The 26,191-nt window shown below is 59.3% G+C and overlaps 1 protein-coding gene across 1 annotated transcript; it reads right to left on the minus strand.

The window, feature by feature from the left end:
* Window positions 1-24,924, minus strand: NR5A1 (nuclear receptor subfamily 5 group A member 1). The gene is made up of 7 exons (XM_040225103.1): window positions 24,734-24,924; window positions 20,605-20,721; window positions 20,332-20,473; window positions 17,608-18,233; window positions 10,358-10,477; window positions 8,321-8,468; window positions 1-1,733 (listed from the first exon to the last, which is right to left on the minus strand). Exons 2-7 carry the CDS (start codon window positions 20,704-20,706, stop codon window positions 1,486-1,488), a joined length of 1,386 nt encoding a protein of 461 aa, XP_040081037.1. The 5' UTR covers window positions 20,707-20,721; window positions 24,734-24,924; the 3' UTR covers window positions 1-1,485.
* Between the last annotated feature and the right edge of the window lie 1,267 nt (window positions 24,925-26,191).

Raw genomic sequence — 26,191 nt, forward strand, 5'->3', positions numbered from 1 at the left:
TAGCTGGAAACTAATTGCAAAATTTATTCCAGGGCTGCGAGGGTTGGGGGGTTCTTAAGGGCACTTCTCATTTGGGGGCTGGGGGATCGCCAGCCTGGCCAGGGGCACATGTTTCAGAAGAGAGAGGCGGCAACTGAGACAGGGTGCTGGAAGGCGGGGGCAGGGATTCCCAGCGATCTGCAACTGGGCAAGCTCAGCACAAGCTGCAACAGCATCGTGAAAGCAGGACAGACCGTGGACGCCCGGCCTGGAGACAGAGGACACCGAGGCCTCTCCCTGGTGCCTGGCCCTGGAGAGGGTCTTTCAGGTTGTAGGAGAGGAGTTGAGGTCCAGCTTCAAAGGTGTGCAGCAAGGAACCCAATGGGATGGGGCCAGTGAAAGATGGTTCATTAGCAATGTCCCTGATCTGAAGCCCCGTACACTCTCCCCGCAAGATCACCCTGATTCCCACCCACAGAGACTCTGAGCTCCCCACAGGCCATGTTGCTGTCCACCTAGTGAGGTAGGGGGACAGTCTCTTCTCTGGATTGGAGTGGGGGCTCAGGAATAATGACCCAGCACCACCCCTGGGGTACTTGGTATGAGGGTGTCTGGAGAGAAACCATGGGCTGTCCTTGGTGCTAGTACCCCCAGTCTCAGACCTCAGATCTGTCCCCTGCCCCTCCACATACATACCTTTCAAGGAGCATCTAAATTAAAATCAAATAACAAAACAAAACAAACCTCTTGACTACAGCCTTGCAGATAAATACCAGCCAGGAGGGCCAACTGTGAACAGGGCTAGAATGCCGATTGTGCCAAACCAAACTTCTCCTCCGTCGGGAGAGGGTTAGAAAGATGATTGTAGCAAAATGCTTTTCAGATAACAATGTGTCAAAGTTCTCCCCTGCAGACGTCAGATGGGGCAGAGGGTTTAGGGAGGAGGTCTTTTTGTCCTAACCAGTCTCCCAGTGTCCTCCAGGGCCCAACAGTCCCTTGCCTAAGTTTGCAAACTCTGTTCTCCTTAGTTTACAAAACAGAGGGCTTCCCTCCTGGTCTCCAGGAGGGGGTCTGGAGACTCTCTCCTCTCCCGCCCGCTGATGTCCACTCGACCTCTCTCTGCCTCTGCTCCCAGGAGAGGACGAAGGGATGACCTCTGACTCAAGGGACATTGAGGCCCACCAGGGAATCCGAACCTCCTCCCTGGGCCTGGGATCCAGACTCCAGGACAGACAGCTGGGAGCAGGGGGAGGGAAGGAGTGGCTAGCAGCCACCTCCTTGGGGCACTCTGAGTGGCAGGCCAGTGCCAGCGGTGAGTGGGGACCACCTGCCCTCAGCCAGGCCCTGCTCACCCTCGCCCACCTTCCCAAACACGGGGCTTCCGAGAGCTGAGGGGCAGCGGCCTACGTGGTGAGCCAGCGTAATAAAAGTAGACCGCCCGGAGGCCGCGGGGCGCTGCGCCCCGCCCCTGGCCCCGGCCCGGCCCCTCCCCCGCGCTGCCCGGGCTCAAGTCTGCTTGGCCTGCAGCATCTCGATGAGCAGGTTGTTTCGGGGCATCTCGTTGCCCAGGTGTTTGTGGTACAGGTACTCCTTGGCCTGCATGCTCAGCGCCCGCACCTCCACCAGGCACAGCAGCAGCTGCTGGAACTTGTCCCCGCAGTGCGGGTAGTGGCACAGGGTGTAGTCGAGCAGGGCGGCGTTGGCCTTCTCCTGAGCTTCCTTCACCAGGCTGTGATTGTTCAGGAACTTCACATCTGCAGAGGGAGGGGCCGGTCACCAGTCCCATCACATCACCGACCCCATCGCTGGCTTCACCCACACCAACGTCCCTGCGATCACCAGAGACGTGGGCACTGCCACCATCAACTGCGAGCCACAGTCTCCCCATCACCGCCACGCGCCATGCCCGCGGTTGGCGGACACCAGCACCAGCATCCCTGGTTTTCACCCACATGGTCCCTGCCGCCGTCAACTTCCAAACCACGGTCATTCCTGCCACCACCAGGGTTGCCGTCACCATCGACACCTTGGTTGAATGCCACCACCAGCAGCAGCCACCGCCGCTGACACCCCTGTGGTTGTCACACACTAGGCCACCGCGGGCCCCCCAGCCACAAGCACCTGTCACCTCCGCTGCCGCCACTGTCACCGCACCCACCGGGACCATTGCCAGCCTCCCCTGGTGCATCCTCGGACCTGTTTTTGAACCTCTCGATTTCACTAGTAAAGCAGAGCAAAAATAGCCTCTCCTTCACAAGATGGTTTTGAGAGTCCAGGGAGCCGACATCCAGAGAATGCTCAGAGGAACAAGCGTCCGGCGCTTTCCCAGGGCTCCCCGGGTTACTGTCACTGTTTCTCCTCCTCTCCCCATGTCCATGGCCAACACCATCCCCCAAGGTCAAAGCCATCCTGTTGCCGTTGTCTCCAGGGAGTGACCATCCGCATCAGCACCCCCCCACCATCATCACTGTCACCCATCAGCACCATCCCGAGAGGCGAGCTGTGAGTGGAGGGGTCCCATCCACTGTTCCAGACAGTGGCAGGCACTCTTTTGATCCACTTTCTGACGAATCAAGAGGCTCCAGCACCCCAAGGAAATTCTCTCAAGGGGCCATGGGGAGGGGGCCTTGGATGCTCACTGCAACAGTATTTACAGTGATGGGGAGGTGGCCTGGATGGCCAGGTGGGGGCTACACCCCCAGGAGTCCTGTGCAGTAGACAGAAGCAATGGGGCAGACACAGCACTGAGCAAATGGACAAACCCTTAAAAGCCTGGGGCTGAGTGGGGTAGAAGGGAAACAGAATAAAAACAAAAAAGGGAGATTCAGAATGAGATCTATAAGGGAACACCATCTTTGCTGTTGTTTAGTCGCTAAGACGTGTCTGATTCTTTTGTGACCCCACGGACTATATTCCGCCAGGCTCCTCTGTCCTTGGGATTTTCCAGGCAAGAATACTGGAGTGGGTTACCATTTCCCTTTCCAAGGGGTCTTCCTGACCCAGGGGTCCCACCCGAGTCTCCTGCATTAACAGGTGGATTCTTTACTGCTGAGCCACGGGGGAAGCCCAAACGCCATCTACAGTGGTTAAGACTCTGAGCTACCAACGGAGAGGCATGAGTTCGATCCCTGGTTGGGGAACTAAGAGCCCACATGCCGCCCAGTGCAGCCGAAAACAACAACAAAATCCAAAGCAATAAAAAATGCTTGCACAGAAAACACGGACATTGTGCAAGAACAGGGACAAAACAGAAAGGGACAATTGCCAACGGGAGGGAGCGGTGGGTGGCTGGGTAGCTCTGTGTGGACCAGGGGCAAAGGAGTGTGGTCAGTGCATCCTCTACCCAGAGGCCCAGTGAGGAGACAAAAATTAAGTGTCTCCAGTGTGAAATGGATGGTGGTTGAAATCCCAGCCCCACTGCTTAGAACTGGTGGCCCGCGCCCTATCCTCTCCTGACCTGAAGGCCTTCGTCCTCTATGAAAGGGGCCACGCCCACCTGGAGGCAGGGGAAGCTGCACAGGCGCCTGGCCCCCAGGGTGCCCACAGAGGGCCAGTTTCCTGTCACAGGAGCCCCCCTCAGCTCCTGGGCAGCATCTTCAGCTGGTGCCCTGCCTAGGGGCTACCGGTCAGCAGGAACCCACAGACCTGGTCTGCATCCCTGACTCCTAACCCCATCTGGCCTGGGATGCGGGGGCCTGTGTTTCAGAAAACAGTCGTCCATCCACTTCCCCTTGGCTCCCACAGCTCACAGCCCTGCCGCTGCAGGGGAGTCTGGAGCCCAGCATGCGCAGCCCTTGGCCCTTCTAATCCCTCTTAACACCCACTGCGCCAGGAGGGCTGGATGCTCCTGGCAACCCTGATCCCCAGCCGCCCCCAGCGTGCCTGTCGAGGCCTGTGTTGTCCAAAGTCGGATTTAGGGAAATCCGAGCTGGACCTCGGGCGTATGGCAGGATCTGGGCACTCCCCCGCTCCGATCTTTCCCCATGATATTCCCCTCCCTTCATACACTAAGTGAGCCAGGGTCATGTTCTTCCTGGCCTCCCCAGAATTACCATTAGCCCATAAGGCATCTTTGTGCCAGTTACCCCCGTACCCACAGAAAGACAGCTTGGTGAGGGGCATGCAGGCTGGGTTTCAGGCTCTACCTTTCCCCTGTCTAGGTGCCCTTGTTCAGTTAAACAACCTGTCCAACTGTACATAACTGTTCCCTAGCCTGGTCCTCTCCAGACTCACTCAAAGGTCATGGGAAGTCTCCCCACCTAACTAGCCTCTCCGGGGGCAAGAGGTGCCTACCAGTCCCATCCATTTCCCAATCTCTTTCCAACCCCATCTACCTTCAATCCCTACCATCCCCTGGGCTGGGCAATTCTCCAGTTTGTCTTCTGACAATTTACAATAGGAGACTGGGGGTCCAGAGAAGGGTAGGGACCAGCTCAAGGCCACACAGAAGGCAAGGGGTCCAGAGGAAACAGGGGAGGGTGCGAGAAGGACTGGCCAAGATGCTGCAGTAGAGGCAAGAGTGAGAGGGGGCTGGGAGGACCGGAGCCTCGGCTTTACCAGGATTTACTGTTCCCAGCAGCAGTGTGAGAGGGACGGCAGGGCGGAGCACAGGTGGGGAGCTGCAGACAAGGACAGTTTTCAGGGACACACCCCTGCTGGCAGCTCTCAGCGGGCTGGAGACACCCACTGCCCCCCGAGGTGGACTGCAGGGCTGGGGGAGGGATGCATGGCCACTAATTGAGCCCCAGCCACCACAGTGCAAGACAGGAAAGTCGTTTTCCCAGCACCTGCCGCACCTTCCCTACCCACCTCCATCAGCTAATCCCTACAGACAGGAAGGCAGGCAGGAAAGGGTGTCCTTCACGCAGGCGTTAAGGACAGTGGAACGTGCCTGGAGCACACAGTGGATACCAGAGCCGGCACTCGAACCCAGATCTCTCTGGCTCCAAAGCACTATGGGTAAGCAGGGGCAGGGTCGGGCCTGGACACGGGTTCCTGGGGGATTAGATGACATGATGCCCTCATGTTCCATCCGACCCAGGAGTCTGGTCCAAGGACCACCCAGCCTGGGCTCCTTGGTTTCCCCAGGGAGACTTCTGGACGCCCCCTTGGAGGGGAGCGTGATCAAGTCATGCCCCCCGCCCAGCCGCCCTCTGAAGGGGCTGCTGTGAAGATCCTCTGGGGTGACCATGTGACAGAGCCTACATCCCTGGGACAACACACCCTTCCTCCCTTAGATGCAGGAGTCCCAGAAACCTGAAGGTGTCCCCCGCTGTGTCCGGGGCTCAAATCCCAGCTCACCGGCTGGGTGACCGGGGGCAAGCCTCCTCCCCAGTCTGAGCCTCAGGTTCCCATCATCTGCACAATGGGGGCAAATTCAACTCTGCGTCTCAGGGCACCCAAGAGCTGGACCGCATCTGCTGCCCAGCTATGGGCCCTGAGCCGCTGCAGGTTGGAGACGGGCCTGCTCAGCAGTCCTGGGGGTGGGTGGGTGGGTGGGGGAGCTGGGAGATAGCACCCCCACCTCCGAGAGCAGCCCGCTAGCTCCGCGGAGCCGGGGGCCCCCAGGTTCTCAGAAAAGCCCCCTTTTCACGGTTTAATTGAATATTTGAATAATCCTTTCATTCCAGCGAGGCATAAAGAATGTTGTCCCAATAGCGGTGACTCAGGCAGGCGCCCCCGCGCACAATGGCCCCTCGAGTGGGGCTGCTATTCAGGCCGCCTTTTGTTGGCGCGAGCAGTGGGTAAATTGCAAACGCTTAAGGGAATGCTGCTGCCGCCGCCTCAATGCGAGTCAGGAAATCGAATGTTAGGTCAATCCATTAAGCTTCGATTAAGTCCTCTGCAGAACAATGCCAGCCGGGCCCATCTTCATAAACACCGTGATTGCCAGGAGAGAGGCACTAATTTTAATTAAACCTCCTTACCTGCCTTCGCGCCTGCCTGAGCCGGCTATTTAGACACCAAATGGCACCCTTCTGTGGAGGCAGGCGAGAAGGGGCTGCTGGGCGGAGGGGCAGGGTGGGAGGGCGGGGTGGCCGGGGTGGGGGGACAGTCATCACACGGGTTCAAGCTGAGCAGCTCAGGGAGGCGCTGCCTCAGGGTGATGCTCAGCACGCCAGCTGAAGGGCAATGGGCAAGTGGCCACCCCTCTCTTGGGCCCCAGTTCCTTTGGGGACCCCGGTCTGGCGGTCTGGGTGGGATCTGGGGAGTAGCCCCCTCCCACCTTCCAGACTCAGGGCAAATCGTGCCCCTCATCTTGTATCCGCTTCTCCTAGCCCCACGTCCAACCTCTGGCAGGGTTCTGGGCTGCCACAGGCATCCTTTTCCCATGCTGCTGTCAGAAGGACATTTCCAAAATGCAAACTTCTCCCTGCTGCAGATCTTTCCCAAGGGAAGCTTCAAGGTACTGGCCTGGCCTTCAAGGCCTTGCCCAGCTTGGCCCCTGCACACCTCTCCAGCCTCCTCTTCACCCTCTCCCCACAGCTACAACCAAGCTGTTAGGATTCTCCCCATCCCTCTGCACCAGCTATTCCTTCAGTCTGGAATGCCTTTGCTGCTGCTTGCTTTGTTTCTCCCAGAATACTCCTGCTCGTACAGCAAGGCCCAGCGCAGAGGGCCCTCCTCCAGGCAGATTTCCCCAATATCCCAGCTGTCGCTGGTTTCTCCTCTTGGGCCTGTCCTGCTCACGCTGGACTGCTCAGACTCCTCTCCTAACCGGGAACCTGTCAGTCAGCAGCCTCTGGGGCTCCCCTGGCTTCCTCTCATTGTGCGCCCAGGAGCTCAGAAAAGCCTGGGTCATAGGTCTTCTCCCCTCACAGCCCCAACATTCTGGCCCCCACCTGGAGGGTCACTATCATGACCCGGGTCACTATCATGACCCAGGTCACTCCCCCCAAAGACAAGGCACAGTGTGAGATAAAGATGGAGAGAGACTTGTTCATGCATTCACTTCCTTCCCTAGCTTGCACTGTTAGAGGAAAGATCCTGCCCCCACCCTCCGCCATGGTTGTCTCCTACCAAGCTCTATAGCCCTGCAGACAAGCCCCCTCCAGCTACCAACCTGTTGTGCCAGAGTCCAGCCTAGGCACCCAGGCCCATGACCACAGCCTGAGCACAGGGCTTCCCCCAGTCAATACTCCACTAATCACCCCACTACCAGCCATTATCTTACCCTCTGCTTCCCCAGCTGCCCGGACTCTTGGGCAGGCACACACTTGCCAGACTGTGACTATGATGTCATTTCCCACAAAGACAACATCTCCATCCTGCCCTCTCTCCAGGTGACAAGGCATTCACTGGCCTCTCTTCCAACCCTTCATCCCATCTATACCTCTGCTAAAAGATGTATTCCCCTGGCAAACTCCACTCATCCTCCAATGCCCTGCTCAGACGTCCCCTTCCAGGAAGCCTTCCAGGCAGATCCCTTGCTCCCCATCCCGGATGCCCCATCTCTTTGTCTCAGCCCTGATGGTGCTGTCCAAAGGCCTCTCCCAGACTGGGAGCTGCCTGAGAGCGGGGGCACAGCATTTCTGGGCACAAGGAGGGCACTGGACATAGCTTGCTGGGTGAAGGAGGACAGAGGGAGGCTGACCTGATGAGAACCCAGAAGCAGGTGGAGACGTGAGGCACAGGCTGGGCCAGGATCAGGAGGGCACAAGGAGGCAGACACCAGACACATGGAGCTGGAAGAACAGGTGGCCTGGACTGCCCTCTGCCCCTGCCCGGCTTTTTTTTTCCTCCTTGGCACTTACCACAGTCTTCCAGGTGACACATTTTACTAGTCATTTCCCTAATTTGTATAGTTTACTAATCATATTATGCTTATTGTCTCGGCTTCGCTTGAAGACAAGGATTTGGGTTTGTTTGTTTGAGTGAATGAGTGAATGAAACAATGAATGAATGGGCACAGGGGTCTGGGCCTCTAAGCCAGCCCTGGAGCAGGGGACTAGGAAGAGCAGGGGACCTCAGGGTGGGGGCCAGGGGTCAGAAGCTCCTGAAATCACATGGGCGTTTCCTGGGGGTGGCCTGGGCACATCCCTAAGGCTTTCAGCCAAGAATTTACCAAATTCTCAGGGGACGTCCTTATCCCATAAAGGGTAAGTCTTAGACCTCATCCTGGCCCTCTGTCCTCCTACACAGAGAAACTCAGGCCCAGAGAGGAAGCAGGCCCTGGACCAGGTCCCCTCAGAGCTTTCTTCACTAAGGAAGGGGTCCTGGCCTCTCCGAGGACGCCCATCAGAGAATAGCCCCACCTTGGGCTCTCTTTGCCAGCTGCACCTCCACCCCACCACCTGCCATCCACCTGACCCCCAGGCCAGGCCTCGCTCAGCCCACTCACCGAGGCTGAAGAGAATGAGGAACTTGAGGCAGACGAACTCCTGGCGATCCAGCTGCAGCGCGTGCAGCTGCAGCACCAACTCCTGCGCCCGAAGCACCAGGCTGTGCAGCAGGGAGCCCGCCTGGGCGGCCACCGTGGTCAGCTCCACCTGGGCGGGCACAGGGCAGGGTCAGCGCCGCGAGGGGAGGGCGTGCAGGGCAGGCACTGGTCGGAGGCTGGGGGTCAGGGGTGGCCCGCCTAGGGGCGGAGCCGGGTGGGAAGGCCTCTCCTCAAGTCCCCGCCCCCCTACCCCTCCAAGGCTCCTGGCTCCCCCCACGCAGCAGAGGTGACATCAGGCAGGTGGGTGCAGAGGGAGAGCTGAAGGGTCCTTCAAGCACAAAGAGCGGCCGCCAGATCCCGTGGTGCAGTGAGTGCCACCTTGTGCTGGGTGTTGGGGCGGGGGCAAGGCGGCTCTGCCCGGAAACACGTGGATGTGGCCCCATGACTGCCCCAGGGCCGCACGTGGACACCTGGACGGGGGATGTGGCCACACCTCAGCTCGCGTTCACACACATGCAGGGACACACTCACGGGGCGTGAACACACACACACACCCCCTCTTATGGTCGCATCACAGGGTAACACACACACGTCCACACGTCCGTGTATATGTTCCCACTGACATGGTGACGGGCAGGTCTCACCATCCACCCACTTATGTGTGTGGAGATATCTGCCCAATAAAATACAGGTGCAGGGCGCGCACACACAGTCCCATGGCCTCAGAGCTGTACACCCACCTGTTGGCAGGGGCCAACACTCCTGCCTCACGCTCACTTCATGTGCACTCACAGGTGGCCTCAAATTTACCCCCTTACGACCAGCTTTCTGCCGGCTGTGGATGGCCTGAGGCCCTCAGGTGAGGACAGAGGATGAAGACAAAGGGCTTGGGGTGAGGTAGGGGGTGGGGAGCAGGGCCGCAGTCTCCGATCTCCACCCCACCCCCACTCCAAGCACCTGTGAAACCCACTCCCCCTCTTGCATCCACCCCTCCACACACACCAGGAGGGATGCTCCCTCCATAGGTCAGACCCTGGGCCTCAGCCTCCCTTCCTCCCTGCTCCTTCGCTCCATTTCCACACCCCCCACACACACCAGGAGGGATGCTCCCTCCACAGGTTAGACCCTGGGCATCAGCCTCCCTTCCTCCCTGCTCCTTCCCTCCATTCTCCCTCCACCCTGTCTCAGCCCCGCTTTGAAGTGCGCCCTCCCAGTCCCAAGTGTTCTGAGCAGTGGGTGGCTACCTTCGTTTCCTCTTTACCACCCATCCTGCCATTTCCTCAAAGACCACCTGGCTGTGAACTTCCCCACTTAAAACTCTTCTGATGCTCCCTGTTTGATTTCAGGAGCCAACCCAACCCCACCATGTCTCCCATCCTGGGGTCCCTATTTTTCCCACGCTATGAGTGCCCAAATTCTGACTCTGAGCTCTTTGGGGCCCAGACCCCTTTGCCCATCCATCCATCCATTCAGGATTTAGAACCTGCAAGCCCCTAGCCAGCCCTCCAGCTTTATCTCTACTTCATCTCAGCCCCACAGGGCGCCTCCCCTCCAGACCCTCCTCCCAGCGGCACACCCCCCACCCCCACCCCCAGCAGCTCCGCAGTCCTAACCTGCCTCTGCTCATGCCATCTCCTCTGCGTGTGTGGAGGTAGGGACTGTCCCGCCACCCCTGTCGCTGCCCAACCAGCCCTTATTCACTCTCTCACTACTCAGTGCCACCGCCACCTCCTCCCAGAGCCTTCCAGACCCTCCCCACAGCTCTGAGCTGCTCCCCCAGAACAGGGCTCCCAGGGGCTGGCTCCTCTCCAGGTCAAACTAGGGCTGGACAGAGGGAGGTCGGGCTGGTGGGCATCCCGTGAAGCTGGGGAAAGGGCTGATATTCAGCGGTGTCTAGGGCCAGCCCTGAAGAGGCCTGGGATCTCTTCTGGGCCCAGAATTCTGGAAGGGCATGGTTGGTGGGGAGGTAGGCGGGGGGGCACAGTAGGGTCTGGTCACCTCCTGCCCTGTGACCAGCAGGATGCTGCTCTCCTTGCCATGCTGAATCTGACGGTAGATGTGGTCAAAAACCAGCAGCTCACTCCAGCAGTTCTGCAGCAGTGTCATCTGGTCGGCCACCTGCAAGGGAGAGGCACACCGGGGTCCAGGGTCCAGTCCTGCTGGGGACCTTCCCCTCACCCCTCCCCCTGTTCAGACGCTCAATGGCACACGTGACCCGGGCAAGTTGCCCAGCCTCTATGTCCAGTCTGCCCATCTGTCTTCCTCATCAAAGTAAGGTACAGGTCTGGCAAAATAATAAGAGGGTCCAGTGGAGGCCCGCTAGACTTGGCTGGGCCTGGCTGCAGGCCATGGCTCTGCCTCTTACAAGCTGTATGAACTTCAGCAAATTCTGTCACCTTTGTGGGCCTCGGTTTTCTCATCTGGAAAGTGGGCAAAGTATTAGAAGGCGGTCTGGCACATATTAAGCCCTCAGTAAATGTTAGCAAATAATGTCCACCGAAACGATTTGTGAAGGATTCCTTCAAATGCAAGGGGGAATTAGTGTTAATTTTTCATTGTGCCCATTTGGCTTGCGGTCACATCTCTAGCAGCCTCAACCGCTCCCAAAGGAGCTGTGTCAGAGGGCTTCCCCTGGGTCTTGTGCAGAACCTTCAAGCTCAAGCCTGCCTGCAGCCCAGGGAATGAGCATGTGGCTGGCAAGGGTCTACGTCGGAAGGAGGAACAGAAGGGTGCACAGGGCTGATTCTAGTCCCTAGGCTGTACTCGGGGGCACTCAGTGTGAGGGCAGGGACAGTCTTCCAGCATGGCGATTGCCACACTCTAGCCTGACAGTGACAAGTGGGACTCAGGACCATGGGATGCCAGAGCCAGAAGGGCCCTCGGGGCACCCCCGGCCTAAACTATTTCCAGATGAAAAATCTGCCAATCAGAGAGGGCAAGGGACTCTCCAGGAATCAGAGAGAAACAGAGCCAGGCCAGGGCCACGGCCGGCCTTCTCAGTCCACAGCTCACAGCAGTAACAGCAATTGAACCCTTCTGGGTGTTCAGAACGGTCCTGGGTGCAGTGTGTCATTCTGGGAGCACACGGGGCAGACTCCAGTCCTTCTCAGCATCTGTGGCTCATGAACCAGCCACCGTCTACCCAGCGGGCATTCCCCGGGCACCTTCCTGGGCCATGCCCTGCAGTGAATGCAAACTACAACATCTAGTCATGTTGTTACAGCTCCACAAGTGTTTGTGGTAAGTACTGCTGTTATCCCCAATCTACAGAAAAAAGAGGGATTCGCTGGTGGTTCAGATGGTAAAGAATCTGCCTGCAATACGGGAGACCCGGGTTTAATCCCTGGGTCGGGAAGATCCCCTGGGGGAAGGGAATGGCTACCCACTCCAGTATTCTTGCCTGGAGAATTTCACGTATAGAGAAGCCTGGAGGGCTACAGTCCATGGGGTCACAAAGAATCGGACACCAAGGAGAAATGACACTGAGCTCAGAGAGATCAAGTAACTTACTCAAGGTCACACAGCTCTTTCTGGTTCATTTGTGCTTTTAACCACTAGGTATGGAGGAAGCCCCACCCTTGCCACCCCAGAGTTCAGGGCATGTTCACTACCACCCCCAGAAAGCCTCCCCCTCCTCCTGATTTGGCAACTACATCTGATGGTACTACTCATGTCTCTTCTTTATATCTTCCCTGATAACCTGTGGGGTCTGCGACGGCAGGATTGGTATCCAGCTCATCTCTGAGCCCCTAGAAGAGGGGGGTCAGTTTTGCTTGATGAACAAATGTGTGTTCCTCGAGACATACACAGGTAGCCCAGAGGAATCACCCTCAACCTGGAGGCCAGAGGCGTCCAGGCAGCCCCCGGCCTGTGGGGATCTGGCCCAGACCTGACCAACAGCTCGGGGAGTGGGGGGCGGGTGGAAGCCCCTCTTCCCCTCTGCTCTGCTCTTCTCCTGGGGGTGGCCCTGGAGCCAGTCCTCAGACAGACAGGAGGAGAGAAAAGTGGACAAAGAACAAAGCAAGCTGCCGGACACACAGACAGGTTCCTCCAGGACTCGCCTGCCCAGCCCTTCCCAGCCCACACAGCTGAGAATAAGAGGAAGGGTCTGTCTCTACTCTGCTCTGCCTTCCCATCCTCCTGCCTCCCCTCACCTCCATGTCAAGAACCCACCACTCCCCCTCCTCTCCCGGCAGAAAGTCCGCCCTAGAGCCTCATAACTGTCTGAACAAAAAAAAACCCTGGGCCGGGGGAAGCCCAGGCTCAGGCAGAAGTAGCTCTGAATGGAGAGGCCAGGAGAGACAGCAGGCAGGGGGTACCCCGCCTTATCTCACCTCAGGAAGTGGCCAGCCCCCAGAGAGCCTGCCCACCCCTTCCAAGGAGGAAGGCAAGGCTTAGCAAGCACCTCGGCCAGGCTCCGCTCCCCGTCACCTCCTGCTCGAGGAGTCACACTGGCCCACTTTAGCCAACCCAGATGGAGACAGAGGGTGTGCAGGGATGGGCTCTGCCCGCCACCCCCCCCCCGACCCCACCCCACCCCCCCCACCCCTCGCTACCCACTGGGGCTCTCGGGAGCAGAAACCCTTGTGCCTGAATTAAGGGAACAGGGGGTGGGGAGATGGAAGCACATGAGATAAGGGGGAGAATTAGAAGATAAGCTGGCTGAGCTTCGGGCAGAAAGCAGAAGGGGTCACAGTGACCTGGCTGGCCGAGCCCCGGGAGCAGACTCTGTACCCAGACCTCGAACCCCGGGAGTGGGGGCAGCCCCGCCACGGGGGTGGAAGGGGCACAGGCAGAGAGATGCACCTTGGAGGCTGGGCTTCGGCGCCCTGTGCCTTCTGGTTCCCACTTAGCGACACACTCGGCCCTGATTTCCCATTCTGAGAGATGGGAAAAATAAATCCTCCCTCTTTTGGTTACAGAAAACAGCGGTGTCAGTTGTGAGGGTTCCCAGGTGAGTTATTCCAGAGACACTGCCCCCCTCGCCTGGGTTCCTCTACCCATCAGCTAAGCAGTTGTGCCTTCCAGACGCTTCACTCTCACTTTGCCTAGATGGTCACACAAAGATACCAAACTCCAAACATTCCGCACACAGAGGAAGGCATGCACACACACACACATACACACACACACACACTCCCCTTTTCATTAAAAGGAAAACCACAGGGCCAGTTCCTCTCCATAGGAAAGTGAAAAGTGAAGTCACTCAGTCGTGTCCGACTCTTTGTGATCCCACAGACTGTAGCCTACCAGGCTCCTCAGTCCATGGGATTTTCCAGGCAATAGTACTGGAGTGGGTGGAAAGCAGGTGGCAAAGAGGCTCACTTAACCAAAGAGGGCTGGTCTTCACCTTCCGTGGGCTTCTCCCTAAGCAAAAGGTTCTTCCTCTACCTTCACGCTCGCAATCAGGACATTTGCAGTCTCAGCCCTGGGGTCTTTCATCAGCCAGGCCTGTCTGCGGGGCCCACCAGCCGCCCACCCCTCCTGCTGGTCCGCCACAAATCTTCCTGGAGCCTTGACACTTTGCAGCCTGCCTCAGAGACCGGGTATTTATGGGTGCTGAGATGACCTCCCTCCCAGCAGGCCCCCCTCTGGAGTCCCCTGGGGTCTGATCGGTCTGGCGGTCGAAGGCCAGCAGGCTCTGTAATTCTCCAGTGGCTGACAAGCCATGGGCTGGCCGTGGCGCTCTCCCGGCCGAGTGGTTGGCGGGCTGTCATTTGTCAGCCCAGGACTGACAGAGTTACTGTCACTTAAATGAAACCATATATCTAAGCAGTTAAATGTGTTGCCGATTGAGGGCCTCGGAGCTGGGCGTCAAGGGTGCACTGATGTCAAGATGGGTCATTAGGCGTTCTTGGCCCTCGCCTCTACCTCCCTGATTGCTATCTTGCATCCTCCCAGCTGTCCCTCAGGGGGACCGTCCAGAGAGGCTGCCTGCCTGGGCCTACACCCCGCCCCCACTGAACAGTGCACGCAGGTGAGTTTCTGCTACCTTGCAGGTACAAAGCTGCTTCGGAAGCACAGGGCAAGGTGGGCCCTGTCTTCTGTCAGAGCCCTAGCATGCTCAGAGGAACACAGACACGATATATCTTTTCTCCTTCTTCCTGTCCTGGCCTGTCTGCCACCTGCAAGGTTAGATTCAGTGGGACAGCAGCAGGGGGTGAGGGAGGGAGCTGAGCCCCGACTCACTGAACACTTCCTGTGCACTAAGCCCTTCCAACAACCCTATGAGGTGGCGATTATTTCCACTGCCCCCTTTTTACAGCTACGGAAAACTGAGGCCCAGAGGAGTAAAGTCACCAAAGGCACATAGCAGATGAGTGGCAGTCTGGAAGCTGCACACAGGCCTCCCTGCTCCCAGTCTGTGTTTCTTATCTCGTTGCCATGTCATGTTTAGCACACCGTGGTTACATGAGACGAAACATCATGCAGAGACAGAGGGACACCGAGGCTGGGAAAGAGGACGGAGGAGGGGGACCCCAAAAGGGCATCTGAAGCCCCCAGTATCAGCTCATCAATGCCCTCATGCCTCGCCCTGAGCAGCGAGATGTCCTCAGCATCACAGGGGATTAAGCGGGTCTCTCTAGGGAGAGCTCCGGCTCTGTGGTGGGAGCTGGCCTTCCCTGGCTGGCTGTCCATGACCCATCACCGAAGGACCTACTCCTGGTTCAGGCTCTGCTTCCCGCCCTCCCTGCCTCTCCAGCCCTGCCTCACAGTACTGCCTGGGGTTCCAAGACGTGTGATGCCTTTTTGCTTTTCTGGACCTGATGCTGTTCCCATTTCCTGGAACACCCTTAACCTTTTCAGACTGCTTTCTGGAGAGGGGCAGGTCAAAGAAACCTCTCCTAACTTTCTAAGATAGAACCATTTGCTCTCCTCCTGGGCTCCCTTGGCCCCTTTCTTCTGCTCTCAGAGACCTGGGCACCCTGTGCCCTGTGTCAGCATTATCTATGTCTCCTCCTCTGGCCTGCAGCCCCCGGGTCCCATCCATTTCACTGTCCCCATGCACAGGCCACGGGCGGCCCCACTCTCAGAGCACCCTCTCTGCTGGCTGCTAAGATGTGTCCTGCTCAGAGGTGAGAAATGAAGGGTCAAAGGGGAGAACAGAGTCACTCGGCTCCCCTCCCACCTGTCGGCTTCCCTAGCTCTGGCTCTGCAAACACATCAGCCCAGCACTTATTGGACCAGTGGGAAAGAAGTTCCATGTGGCTGATGAGAGGCCCTCTAAGGGCTGGGCTAGTACTTATCTGCAAGTCTCCTTTACAGAGGTTGGTAACCTGGGCTTGATTCAGAGACTCTGGGAAGGGGAAGCAGGAAGGTTTGGACCACAGAGAAGCCAGAAGCAGGAAAAAACACTCAGCAAAGCTGGGACAAAAGCCCTTCCCATCCTGCGTGAAAAACCCCCGAGAGACCAGGAAGGCAGCCAGAGGAAGTGCCCTGCCCCTGGATCCAGGGTTCTGGAAGGCCAGGAAGGCTCCGTTCCTCCTCCCCTCTGCACTGGGGGCTCATGGGAGGCTTGGAGGGAAAGCTGGCAACCAATCCAAGGGTCTTGGGACCCTCATCCCCCACTCAGGTCCTCCAGGCATGAGTAGAAGGCAGATGGGACTGTTTGAGGCCCTGCCTCTTGTTCTGTCCATGAGGTCGGCCTAGAGAGGGGGCATGGGTGAGTCCCACCCCACAACAGACACGCAGCACATCCCCAGACCTCAGCCACGACACAGGCCCTCCACAGTAGAAGCAGAAGCCATCGCTGCCAACTCTTGACTCCCAGAGCAACCCAGACCCCGGGCCCCACAGTGCCTCGTGGGTTCACAGTGCCCAGCCTTCATCTCACCCCTCCCCCACCCCACGTCCAGCCCAGCCCCGGCAGGCAGTGCCCCCGGCCCATCCGGCCACATGCCCCTGGAGGAAGCCCAGGCCTGCGTGGCGTCAGCGCTGACAATGTGCTCAAGGCTGCAGCAGCTCCACAGGGAGGGCAACAGGCCCTGCTGTTTAGGGGGCAGACCTGAGAGCGGCAGACAGCAACAGGCCTGGACCGAAGGCCTGTCGCGGCTTGGTCTAAGCCTGCGAGGATGGGCTTTGGCCAGGCTTGGAGGCCTCTGAGGTTGGCAGGACACCCGGGTCAGAGGGAGCCAGGGCACTAGAGGGGCAGCTCTCAGCCTTTGAACGCTTCAAACCACTGGGCGGGATGAGTGGGATGTTCTTCCGTGTCTGGCCTTAGTTTCTCCTGCTGCTTTCCTGCTTATTTTAGCCACAGGTATCCCAATCCAGGGGAATGGAAGACCCTGCAGCCAAAGCATCTGGAAGATGAGAGGTGGGCCCTGCCATGCCCTACTTATCCTGGCACCTAGCTCTCCCTGTACACACAGACACACACAGTTACACCTAGGACCAACCACCATAGCGCTTCCCTCGTAGCTCAGTCGGTAAAGAGTCTGACTGCAATGCAGGAGACCTGGGTTCAACCTCTGGGTCGGGAAGATCCCCTGGAGAAGGAAATGGTAGCCCACTCCAGTATTCTTGCCTGGGGAATCCCGTGGACAGAGGAGTCTGGCAAGGCTATAGTCTACGGGTCGCAAGAGTCGGACATGACTGAGTGACTCAGCACAAGCACACCAACCACCATGCATGAGAGATGCAGGGACAGTGAGATGTTTTGCCTTAGGGAGGAAGGAGAAGCACCCCAAACTGAGATACTAATACCCCTTCCATGACATCTGAGGCTAGTGGGGAGTGGTAGCCTCCAAATGAGAGGACAGGAGGGCCTGGACTCTCTTCCTGATGCTGGGCTGGGACAGCCAGAGACAGCTTCCCAGGGACTCAGCTAGTCTTTTAGGAGAACCTAGATAAAGAGAAGTGTCCAGAGAGACGCAGACTGGGAGAGAAAGAGACAGAGAGTGAAGGGACTAGAGAGAGACAGGGAAACAGACAGATAGCACAGCAGGGAGAGAGGAAACAGAAAGAGGCAGAGGCAGAGGCAAAAGAAGCAGAGGCCCTGCGAGATAGCTACCCAGGAAACAGGGAAGGGGAAAGAGGGAGGGGTGAGTGGGGAGGAGGGAGAGGGGCAGGGCGGGCTGAGTTGGACCAGAAATCCTCCTCACTTCCCCAGGGTGGCCTCCCTGTCCCCTGACACAGCCTGAAGCCGATGGGTAGGCTAGTCCCACCCAAGGGGTGGCCAAGACTGAGACTTAGGCAGCTGAGAGGACACCCCAGATCCAGTGGCCAGCCAGGTGGGAGGAGGGACTCACCTCCAGCTCCTTGAAGACCATGCACCTGCGTGCCCAGTCCACGATGGAGATGAAGGTCTGGTCGGCCATCCTGCACAGGAGGCTGAAGGGCGCAGGCTGGTCGGGGCGGCCTTTGGCCGGTTCCTGCAGGCAGCCCACGATGCGCGCCCGCACTTGGTCCTCATCCGGCTCCAGCTGCAGCAGCTGGAGGATAAGCTCGGGCACGCCAGGCCCCCCCGAGAAGGGCTCTGGGTAGCCGTAGGGCGGCCCGGCCTGTGGGGGGCTGGCATAGGGCTCTGGGTACTCAGACTTGATGGCGCGGCCAGGGAAGGCAGGGTAGAGGTAGCCAGCCAGTGGCCCGTGGGCGCTGGGCACAGCCATAGGCAACACCGGGGCCCCAAAGTCGCCCAGCGGCCCAGCTGGTGGACCAGAGGCCAGGCCCTTGGGCTCAGATGCATGCAGGCCATGGGGCAGCATGTAGTCCGGTGGGGGAGGGGGTGGCGGGGGCACCCCCATTGGGGGGCCTGTCTCCAGCTTGAAGCCATTGGCTCGAATCTGTGCCTTCTTCTGCTGCTTCAGGGCCCGGTCTCGCTTGTACATGGGCCCAAACTTGTTCCGGCCGCCTCGCATGCGGTCAGCGCGCACGGCTGTGGGCAGAGGCAGAGGAGGGCAGGCTCATCCCCTCCAGCCACCCTCCCTACCGCTCCACTCACAACTCTTTCCCAAACAGACCTAATTGGGTCTCTCCCCAGCTCCGCACCTCTCATGGCTCCTCCGGTCCCCTTAACCTGGCATTCATAAGAGTCAATCCCCTAACCTGGCATTCAAGGCCCTGGTCCCCTTGCCACGTTGTCTACCCCTCACGAGCCCCTGTCTTCTTTCCTCTCCACCTTACTATCTCTCTGCATCTCTGCTTGGCGTGTCCCCAACCCTGCCTGTGATATTCTTTCTGTCTCAAAGCCTTTCCATCTCTCGTAGTTTACTAAACACCCAAAGTGTTCTGGGTTCATGGGCAGCATCCTCTTCTTACCCAGATGTCTGGCATCTCTTCCCACTGAGTGTTATCATACCCAGGGTGAGAATTTCCAGGGGCCCAGCAATGGGGCAGGGAGGTGGTGATGGGAAGTGGGCTCTGGTCAGCCTCATTCCCAGGTGGGTTCCCAGGGTCCAGCTGCTTCTTGACTGTCTGCCTAACTCTGTTGAACCCCTGTTGCAAAATGACTCAGGCTTCCCCTGCTGCCTTCAAATTTGAAGCTGAGTTTAGGGCTGAGGGAAGGGACCTCCCTTGCTGACCAGATGTCCCTCCGCCTGGCCAAGAATGTGTCACCAGCTGGACCCAACAGGTGTATCTCTGCAGCCAAAGTGTGGCCCCTGCCCCTGCTCAGACAGGACCCCACCCTGAGCTCCAGGAGAAGGGAGAGGAGAGGAGAGAGAGGCCGGTGCTCAGCAAGGAGGGTGTCCCAGGGCCCACTCGGCCAGTCTTCCTGCCATGGGAGTGGGCAGCCCTGTTCCACTCCCTGCAGCCCGGGAGCTGGGGACCTGGGCTCTGGGGGCAGGACAGGATATTCCCCTTCCAACAGGAGTCCTTCCTCTAGGTGGCAGGACTTAGGGCCCGGCAGCTTTCAGAGCCACCAGGGGCCTTCTACATTGTTTAAAAACTTTAACCAACAGCTGCCTGCTCGGCGCACAGCCTGGCTGGGGCCAGCAGGGTGGAAGCCTATGACTGTCCACCCTCAAAGAGTGTGAGTCTTTCCTGCTGAAGCGTTTTTCCTCCCCTCTGGACAGAGAGTTAGGGGTGGGCGGGGAGACAAGGATGGGCCTGGGTTCTCTGGGGGCACTTGGTCCCCACTCCCCAGCTTTCTAGGGCCTGGCTAGGGATCTGCTGAGTGAATGAACTGAGTGAACCCTCTGGCTGGATGGACGGACGAAGAGATGAGTGGTCTGGGTGAGTGAGGGCTGCACAGTGATGCTGCATGGATAATAACATCAGTAAGGATAACAATAACAGCTAACCTGCTGAGCATTTTCTACTTTTCAGGCACCATGTTAGGAGCTTTTCATACAATTCTCTCACTAACTCAAGGAGGAAGGTACTACTGAAAAGCCCCTTCCCTTGTGGTAAAGAATCCCCCTGCAATGCGGGAGACCTGGGTTCGATCCCTGGGTTCTCCTGGAGAAGGGAAAGGCTACCCACTCCAGTATACTGGCCTGGAGAATTCCATGAACTGTATAGTCCATGGGGTCACAAAGAGTCGGACAGGACTGAGCAACCTTCACTTTCACTTCAGATGGGGAGTATGCAGCTCAGAGAGGTTAAGGGACTTGTCCAATGTCACCCAGCCTGTAAGTGATGGCACTGGGACTTGAATTCCAGTAAAGGTACTGAAAACCTTGGCTCTGGCTTGGTGTTGGATGTCAATGGGGGTGTTACAGAACTCACAGAGGGAGGAGCTCTATGGGGCTCTGCTCCCAAGGGCTGGTGAGAGGGTCTGCTTTCTGGGGCTCACTTTTGGATACTTCCCAAGCCCACTCCAGGCTGGTCCTGTGCGCATCCCTTCAGCCAAACCGGCATCGGTTCTCACCCCTCCCCCACAGGGATCGGCCCTAAGTTCACGTGAAGGACTAACTGCCTGGCCTCAGAAACTTCCAGAAGACCTACAGCACCCTCCCCTCAGCCCTTCGCCCATCTCCACCCCCTGCGCCCTCGCCTTCGGAGGCCAGGGGTAGGCGGCGCGGCACGCGCACCTTCCAGGCGCATCCCCACCGTCAGGCACTTCTGGAAGCGGCAGAAGGGGCAGCGCTTGCGCTGCGTCTTGTCGATTTTGCAGCTTTGGCTCTCGGTGCACGTGTAGTGCTTGTTGTTCTGCACCGTGCGCTTGAAGAAGCCCTGGGGGAGAGGGGAGTCAGCGCAGGAGGGGGCAGGCTCGGCCTCCCCTTCCCCGCACCTCCCAGCCGCGCTCGTGGCTCGCCCGCCGCCGCCGTTCGCGCCTGTACCCTGCCGCCCAGCTGCCCGCTCACCTTGCAGCTCTCGCATGTGAGCAGCCCGTAGTGGTAGCCGGACACCTTGTCCCCACACACGGGGCACAGCTCGTCCAGGTCCTCGTCGTACGAATAGTCCATGCCCACGGCGTCCGCCTGTGGAGGGAGGAGAGGTTCATGGCAGGGCGGGACGGCCGCTGGTGATGCAGGGGGACCTGGGCGCGGTGGGTCCTGCGCTCCGCGGCCGCGAGGCCCTCGGCGCCCTGCTTACGGGCCGGCCCCTGGGCCCCAGCGCAGCGCCGGTGGTCAAGGACGCCTGTTGCAGGCCCCCCATGGGAGCGCCCTGAGCAGCCGACAGCAGCACATGTGTCCGGAGCAGCTCCCGTGCGCGCGGGGCCCTTGCCGGCCCTGTCCCCGCACTCCCGCCGCGCCCGCTCCCCACCCTCCCAGGGGCTCCTCCTGAGTGGCCCCCCACCACGGCCGATCTGGGACTGTCAGATTAAATGCGCTTTGATCCGGATTCGTTCATTTAAGAACAAAACCCGGATTCTGAGAAAACGCGATGAGCTCGCCCGCCCGCCGGGAGATGCCATTGAACTCCGGGTGGAATGGGGCCCAAGCGTTCTAGGGATCGGATGGGGACGAGGGAGACAGAGGCAGAGTCTGGGAGACCCAGAGATGGGCAGAAAAGAGAGCGAGAGACACCGACCGGGGCTACTTAACTGAGAGGGTACCCCGGGGGCGACGGAGACAACGAAAATCCAAGAGTGACAGAGAGACATTGATGCAGAGTCAGAAAACCTGAGGGAGACAAGCAAGGTGAAGAGACAGCGAGACAGAGGTAGAGACCGAGAGCAGTGGAGACAGAGATGAGAGAAGGACAGAGACACACACAGTGGGCAGAAAAAAGACAGATCAGAGACAGTGGGGAACAGAGGCCCACAGAGAAAACCTCGGAGAGACAGCTGCAAAGCCAGAGACATAGTGGTAGACGAGAGACAGACCAAGACGCCGGAGAGGCCAGAGAGACCTGGGAGATACCCAGGCAGAGAGACAGAGACACTGAGAGAAAACCTGGAGAGACGGCGGAGCCCGGCCAGGGCTCGGACGGGGAGACGCACGGAAAGCGGTCGGACCCCGGCCCCGAGCTCAGAGGCGTGGCCCGGCAGAGTCGGACCCGGACAGGCGCTCGAGCTGAGAGAGGCGGACAACGACGGCACCCGGGCAGAGAGCCCGAAATCGCGGAGCTGCCGGGCCCCCAGGCCAGGAGAGACAAAGCCCGTGGGCGGCAGCCACCGACACCGAGACCGAGGCCGTGCCACCGAGACGGGGACGTCGGGCAGGGACCGGCGAGGAGGGCGCAGCGGGGACAGCGGGCGCCGGGCGTGGAGCTGCAAGCCGGGCGCGAGGCGCAGAGACCTCGGACGGAGACCCCGCGGGCCCCGAGAGAGAGGCCGAGCCCGAGGCGGGGGAGCGACCTCGGGCGGAGAGTCGAAGTCCCCAGGAGGGAAGCGCGCAGAGCCTAGATGGATCCGGGCAGCGCAAAGGGGCGCGACGGCGGCTGCAGCCCGCCCGGCGCCCACCTGGCGGCTCCTGCGAGCAGCAGCGCCCCGCGTCCGGCCACCGCGAGCCCCGCACCTCCTGGCCGCGCCGCCGCCGCCGGCGATGAGCCGCACCCGGGCGCAGCGCCGCCCGCCCGCGATGACGGCCGCTCGGGCCGGGGGCGGGGAGGCGGGGGCTCGGGGCTGGCTGCGCGGGGCCTCGGCGCTTCCCCATCCCGCCTCCCCGCCCCCGCCGCCTCCAGGGCCGCTCCGAGGCGCACCTGGGACCCGGGCCCCTCCACTGCCAGTGCGCGCTGCGCGAACCCGCCGCGCAGGGACCAGGGGCTGGCCCCTCTATGTGGGCTCTTGCGGTATTCGGGGGCGGAGGCCCGGCCCGCGCCTTCCAACGCCACCGAGACGGGTTCGTGTCTTTCCTCTCACCCTCTCGGACTACCATCCCCATCCCGGCCCCCGGAGCCCGGGCGCCCGTGAATCTGAGCAGGTGCTGGGCGCCTGGGAGCCTTGGGCCACCCTCCTGCGGTGAAAGGAGGCGAGTCCCTATTTGCAAATCCTGCTTAGTCTTGGTGAGGGCCACGCTGGGGGCGCTGGCCGTTTTGCGGCATGGAAATAGGTAGGGCAAACGTAGGGGGACCGTGGCCAAGATACCGGTCCAAGGCTAGAAACTGAGTCCCCACCCCCACCCAGGTACATTTCCTCAATGGAGATTTAAGCAAATCTCCCCTCTGCAGCCCTCAGTTTCCTCATCTGTAAAGTGGGAGTGATAACTGGACTTTAAGGGTGGACGTGCAGATGAACGGAAGTAGTGTTGGCCATACACATGCCTGGCACTGCGGAATCGCCGAAAGCATCCAGTTGGGAGATCTGGGGCAAACTCTTCTCCTTGAGCTTCAGTTTGCTTGGCTGGAAATGGGAGTCGTAGTGATTCCACCCTGAGAGTTTTCTGAGGTCTGGTGAGGACTCAAAACCATGGGATGGGAGCTGGGAGAATAGAACCCAGGGGCAGGAGAAATCCCTCTCCAGTCCAGTTCTGCGCTCTTACTTGGGCTGGGAGCAGGGCAAGAGAGTGCCCGGCAGCCCTAGGAACAAAAGTGTCCTGGGGATGTCAAGCCGAAGGGCTGAGCCATTGCTCTGAGCTGGGGGCGGGGGGCATCTATTCAGTCACTCTCATTTTTCAAATGTAAAAAACTGAGACCCGAGAGAGGAAGGGGCCTGCTCTCATCCTGCCCTTGCCCCCTCCAGGCACTAGGGTCCAAGAGAGTGTTGCGAACAACGAAGCCAAAAAGGCATGATCTTCAAGCGGGCAAATACCAGTCAGGCATTCGCAGCTTCACGGCCGCCCAAAAGGCTCAAATCTGAAGGTTCAGACCCTCGGCTTCAGTCAGCTTCATCTGGGCCTCTGCCCTGAGGCCTCTGGCTTTCGTTGGAGCAGGTGCCTTGGTCCTGAGAGCCAAGGCCTCAAGACCCCATGCAGACCACCTCCCGTCTTGCTCACCCAGCTGATGAAGGACAGACGCTGTGGCCGACTTGCGAGGCGAGCTCGGACAGGTCACTTGGCTTCTCTGAACCTCAATTTCTCCATATATAAAATGGAAAAGGTCGGCCCTACAGAAGAGAGTCTGTGGTTTCCGTGGGAGTCCATGGACCAGGCTTGGTGAGGAGTGAGGAAAGAGCGTTATTGCAGACCTCTCCACCCGCTACCCTAAACCCCTGAGAAACCAGAGTGTCCGCAGGAGCTGGGGCGTGGGGGCCGCTGCCACTCAACAGTCAGGGAGGGGCCCTTAGAAAGTGGCAACCAGGAGCAGCAGAGAGGGAAGGGGATTGAGGGAGAGGGCTGGGCTGGGGAATCCCCAGTCAGCTCCTCTGTGATGGAGCCCACAGGGGTCTCCTAGACCTTGTTGAGGAGGAGTCAGGCAGTGTAAGCAAGCCTGGGCTGGGGACCCAGGTGGGGTGGGGCCTGGGCTCTGAGCCAGTTCTCTCCTTCCCCTTCCACTTAGATCCCCTCTCCCAGAGGTTCCACGGTCACCGGCTGGGAGCCCTTGGGTTGACCCTCCAGGCTTCATTGCACACACTCCTCACAGCCCCAGGTTCTAGCTCAACATATGGGGAATCACAGCCCCTCACCCACCTACCCAAGGAAGCAAACTCAGACCTGGCCCAGCCACAGAACTGGGACTGACAGACGGATACTAGAGACAGACGTCTGAATCCACACAGAGACTCAGAGACATCCGCAGAGACAGCACAGAGTCACAGGCAGGGAGACGCAGAGACCCAAAGACAGACCCAGGGACCATGGACGTACATCCAGGCTACGAGGCTTGAGCCAACGCAGTCCTGGGAACACCCGGCCACCCGGAGACAGCAGGACACCCCACAGACCCCCGTAGGGCCTGTCCCCGTAGGCCTAGCTCCTCCCAACAGCCAGCCAGGGAAAAGAAGGGGTAGCATGGTAGGAGGGCAGGTCTGGGGAGATCCCCGGCCCCTTTCCTGCCCAGAGGAGCGGGCACCAGTCACTCAGCAGAGCAGGCAGTGGCCGGCCCAGGCCGCAGGGAGGCACTGAGGAGGGAGGCTGGCCATTAGAGGCCTGGGCCCAGGCCCTCACTTACGGAGCGGAAGGCGAGCTCGCACGCTGGATGAGGGTGGCCAGTGGGCACTGGGGGTCCGAGGGGAAGCTCCAGTGGCCCAGGTGGGGCGGTGGTGACCGTGGGCACACGGGAACTTCTTTACGCCACGGCGGGCGGCGGGCGGACAGTAGGCTGGCCCTGTCCGTCCGTCCTCCTCCTCCTCCTCCCCGCCCTGGGTGGGGGGGCCACCGGAGGCCCAATTGGTCTCTGCCCCCACGTGACTCTGCAGGCCTCTCTCCTTCTTTGTTGGTGTTTCTCTTCATTTAGGTCTATTTTTTTTTTTTTTCTTCTCCTAAAAGAAAAAAAAAAATACTCCTATCTATCTCGGGGCCGCGGATGGGGGCGGAGGCCAAGGCACTCTGGAGGCCTTGGCCAGCTGGCTGTTCCAGGCCGCTGTGGCAGCGCAGAGGCAGGGACCCCACGTAGGCGGGTAGGCAGCCCCGCTTGTTAGCGACTGGGTGGGAGCGGGGCCTGATTTATGGGCAGCTCCCCCACCCGGCCTGCAGCCCTGCCTCTCTCCCCTTGAATGGCTACCTCCCTGGGGCCTGGCCCAGCGGGGTCCAGCCTGGCCCAGACATGTGAGGGGAGTCAGGTCGGGCTGGCGTGGAGGCAGGGTCACGGATGACTCGACCAGGTGGCCCTGCTGCTTTGGCCTGGTCTTTTTACTCTTTCAGCAGATGAAGAAAGGAAGAGGGGATGAAAGGCAAGCAGGTGAGCTGACTAAACACCGCTCGTGTGTGCAGTTTAGTCCACGGTGGCTTCTCTGGATGTCACCATCCACAGAGGGCTGCTGATGCTCCCGGTCAACAGCTGGGGAAGCTGAGGTTGGGCTGAGACTGCCTGCAGGTCCAGGTGGTTGGTTACAGTGGCTCCAGGGTAGGACAAGCAGGTAACTAGACCAGGGCAGAGCAGAGGGAAGGGATTTTTTTTTAAGAAGGTCAGGCCTCCCATGCAGCTGAGGGTGTCCCTGTCCAATCTCCAGACCCAGACAGGTCCTAGTCCCAGAGGTCCCAGTTGGTCTGCTCTGTACCCTATTCCTTCATTCGTCTCACATTCACTGAGGGCACACTAGGCGCCAAGCACTGGTCTAGGCACTGGAGGAAAGGGAAAGAAAGAACTCTCTGTCCTCAGAGAATTTACCTCCCAGCCTTTTGTCTTAGGGGGTGGGGAGGGGGCACAGGGGACCACGGAGCAATCACTGGGGATTCCACACACAACCCTTTTCACTTGAGGAAACAGACAAATCACGTAGAACACCACTCACCTGGCTTGGCATGAGAAGGGTTTTTCTGTATGACTAAAGCCAACTATATATATATATTTTTTTTTTTTTTGACACACCCCGTGTCACGTGGTATCTTAGTTCACTGACCAGGGATCAAACCACTGCCACCTGCAGGGGAAGCACCGTGTCTTAACCACTGGACCACCAGTGATGGT

Source organism: Oryx dammah, unplaced genomic scaffold (genome assembly GCF_014754425.2).
Source record: "Oryx dammah isolate SB20612 unplaced genomic scaffold, SCBI_Odam_1.1 HiC_scaffold_25, whole genome shotgun sequence".
Lineage (NCBI taxonomy): Eukaryota > Metazoa > Chordata > Mammalia > Artiodactyla > Bovidae > Oryx > Oryx dammah.

What these genes read in the sequence shown, in the direction of transcription:
- NR5A1 (XM_040225103.1), bottom strand. Translation starts at nt 20,706, where the DNA reads ATGGACTATTCGTACGACGAGGACCTGGACGAGCTGTGCCCCGTGTGT. An exon ending in TCACATGCGAGAGCTGCAAG is followed by an intron (nt 20,474 to 20,604) that starts GTGAGCGGGCAG and finishes CCTCTCCCCCAG; the next exon opens with GGCTTCTTCAAGCGCACGGT. An exon ending in GGTGGGGATGCGCCTGGAAG is followed by an intron (nt 18,234 to 20,331) that starts GTGCGCGTGCCG and finishes CTCTGCCCACAG; the next exon opens with CCGTGCGCGCTGACCGCATG.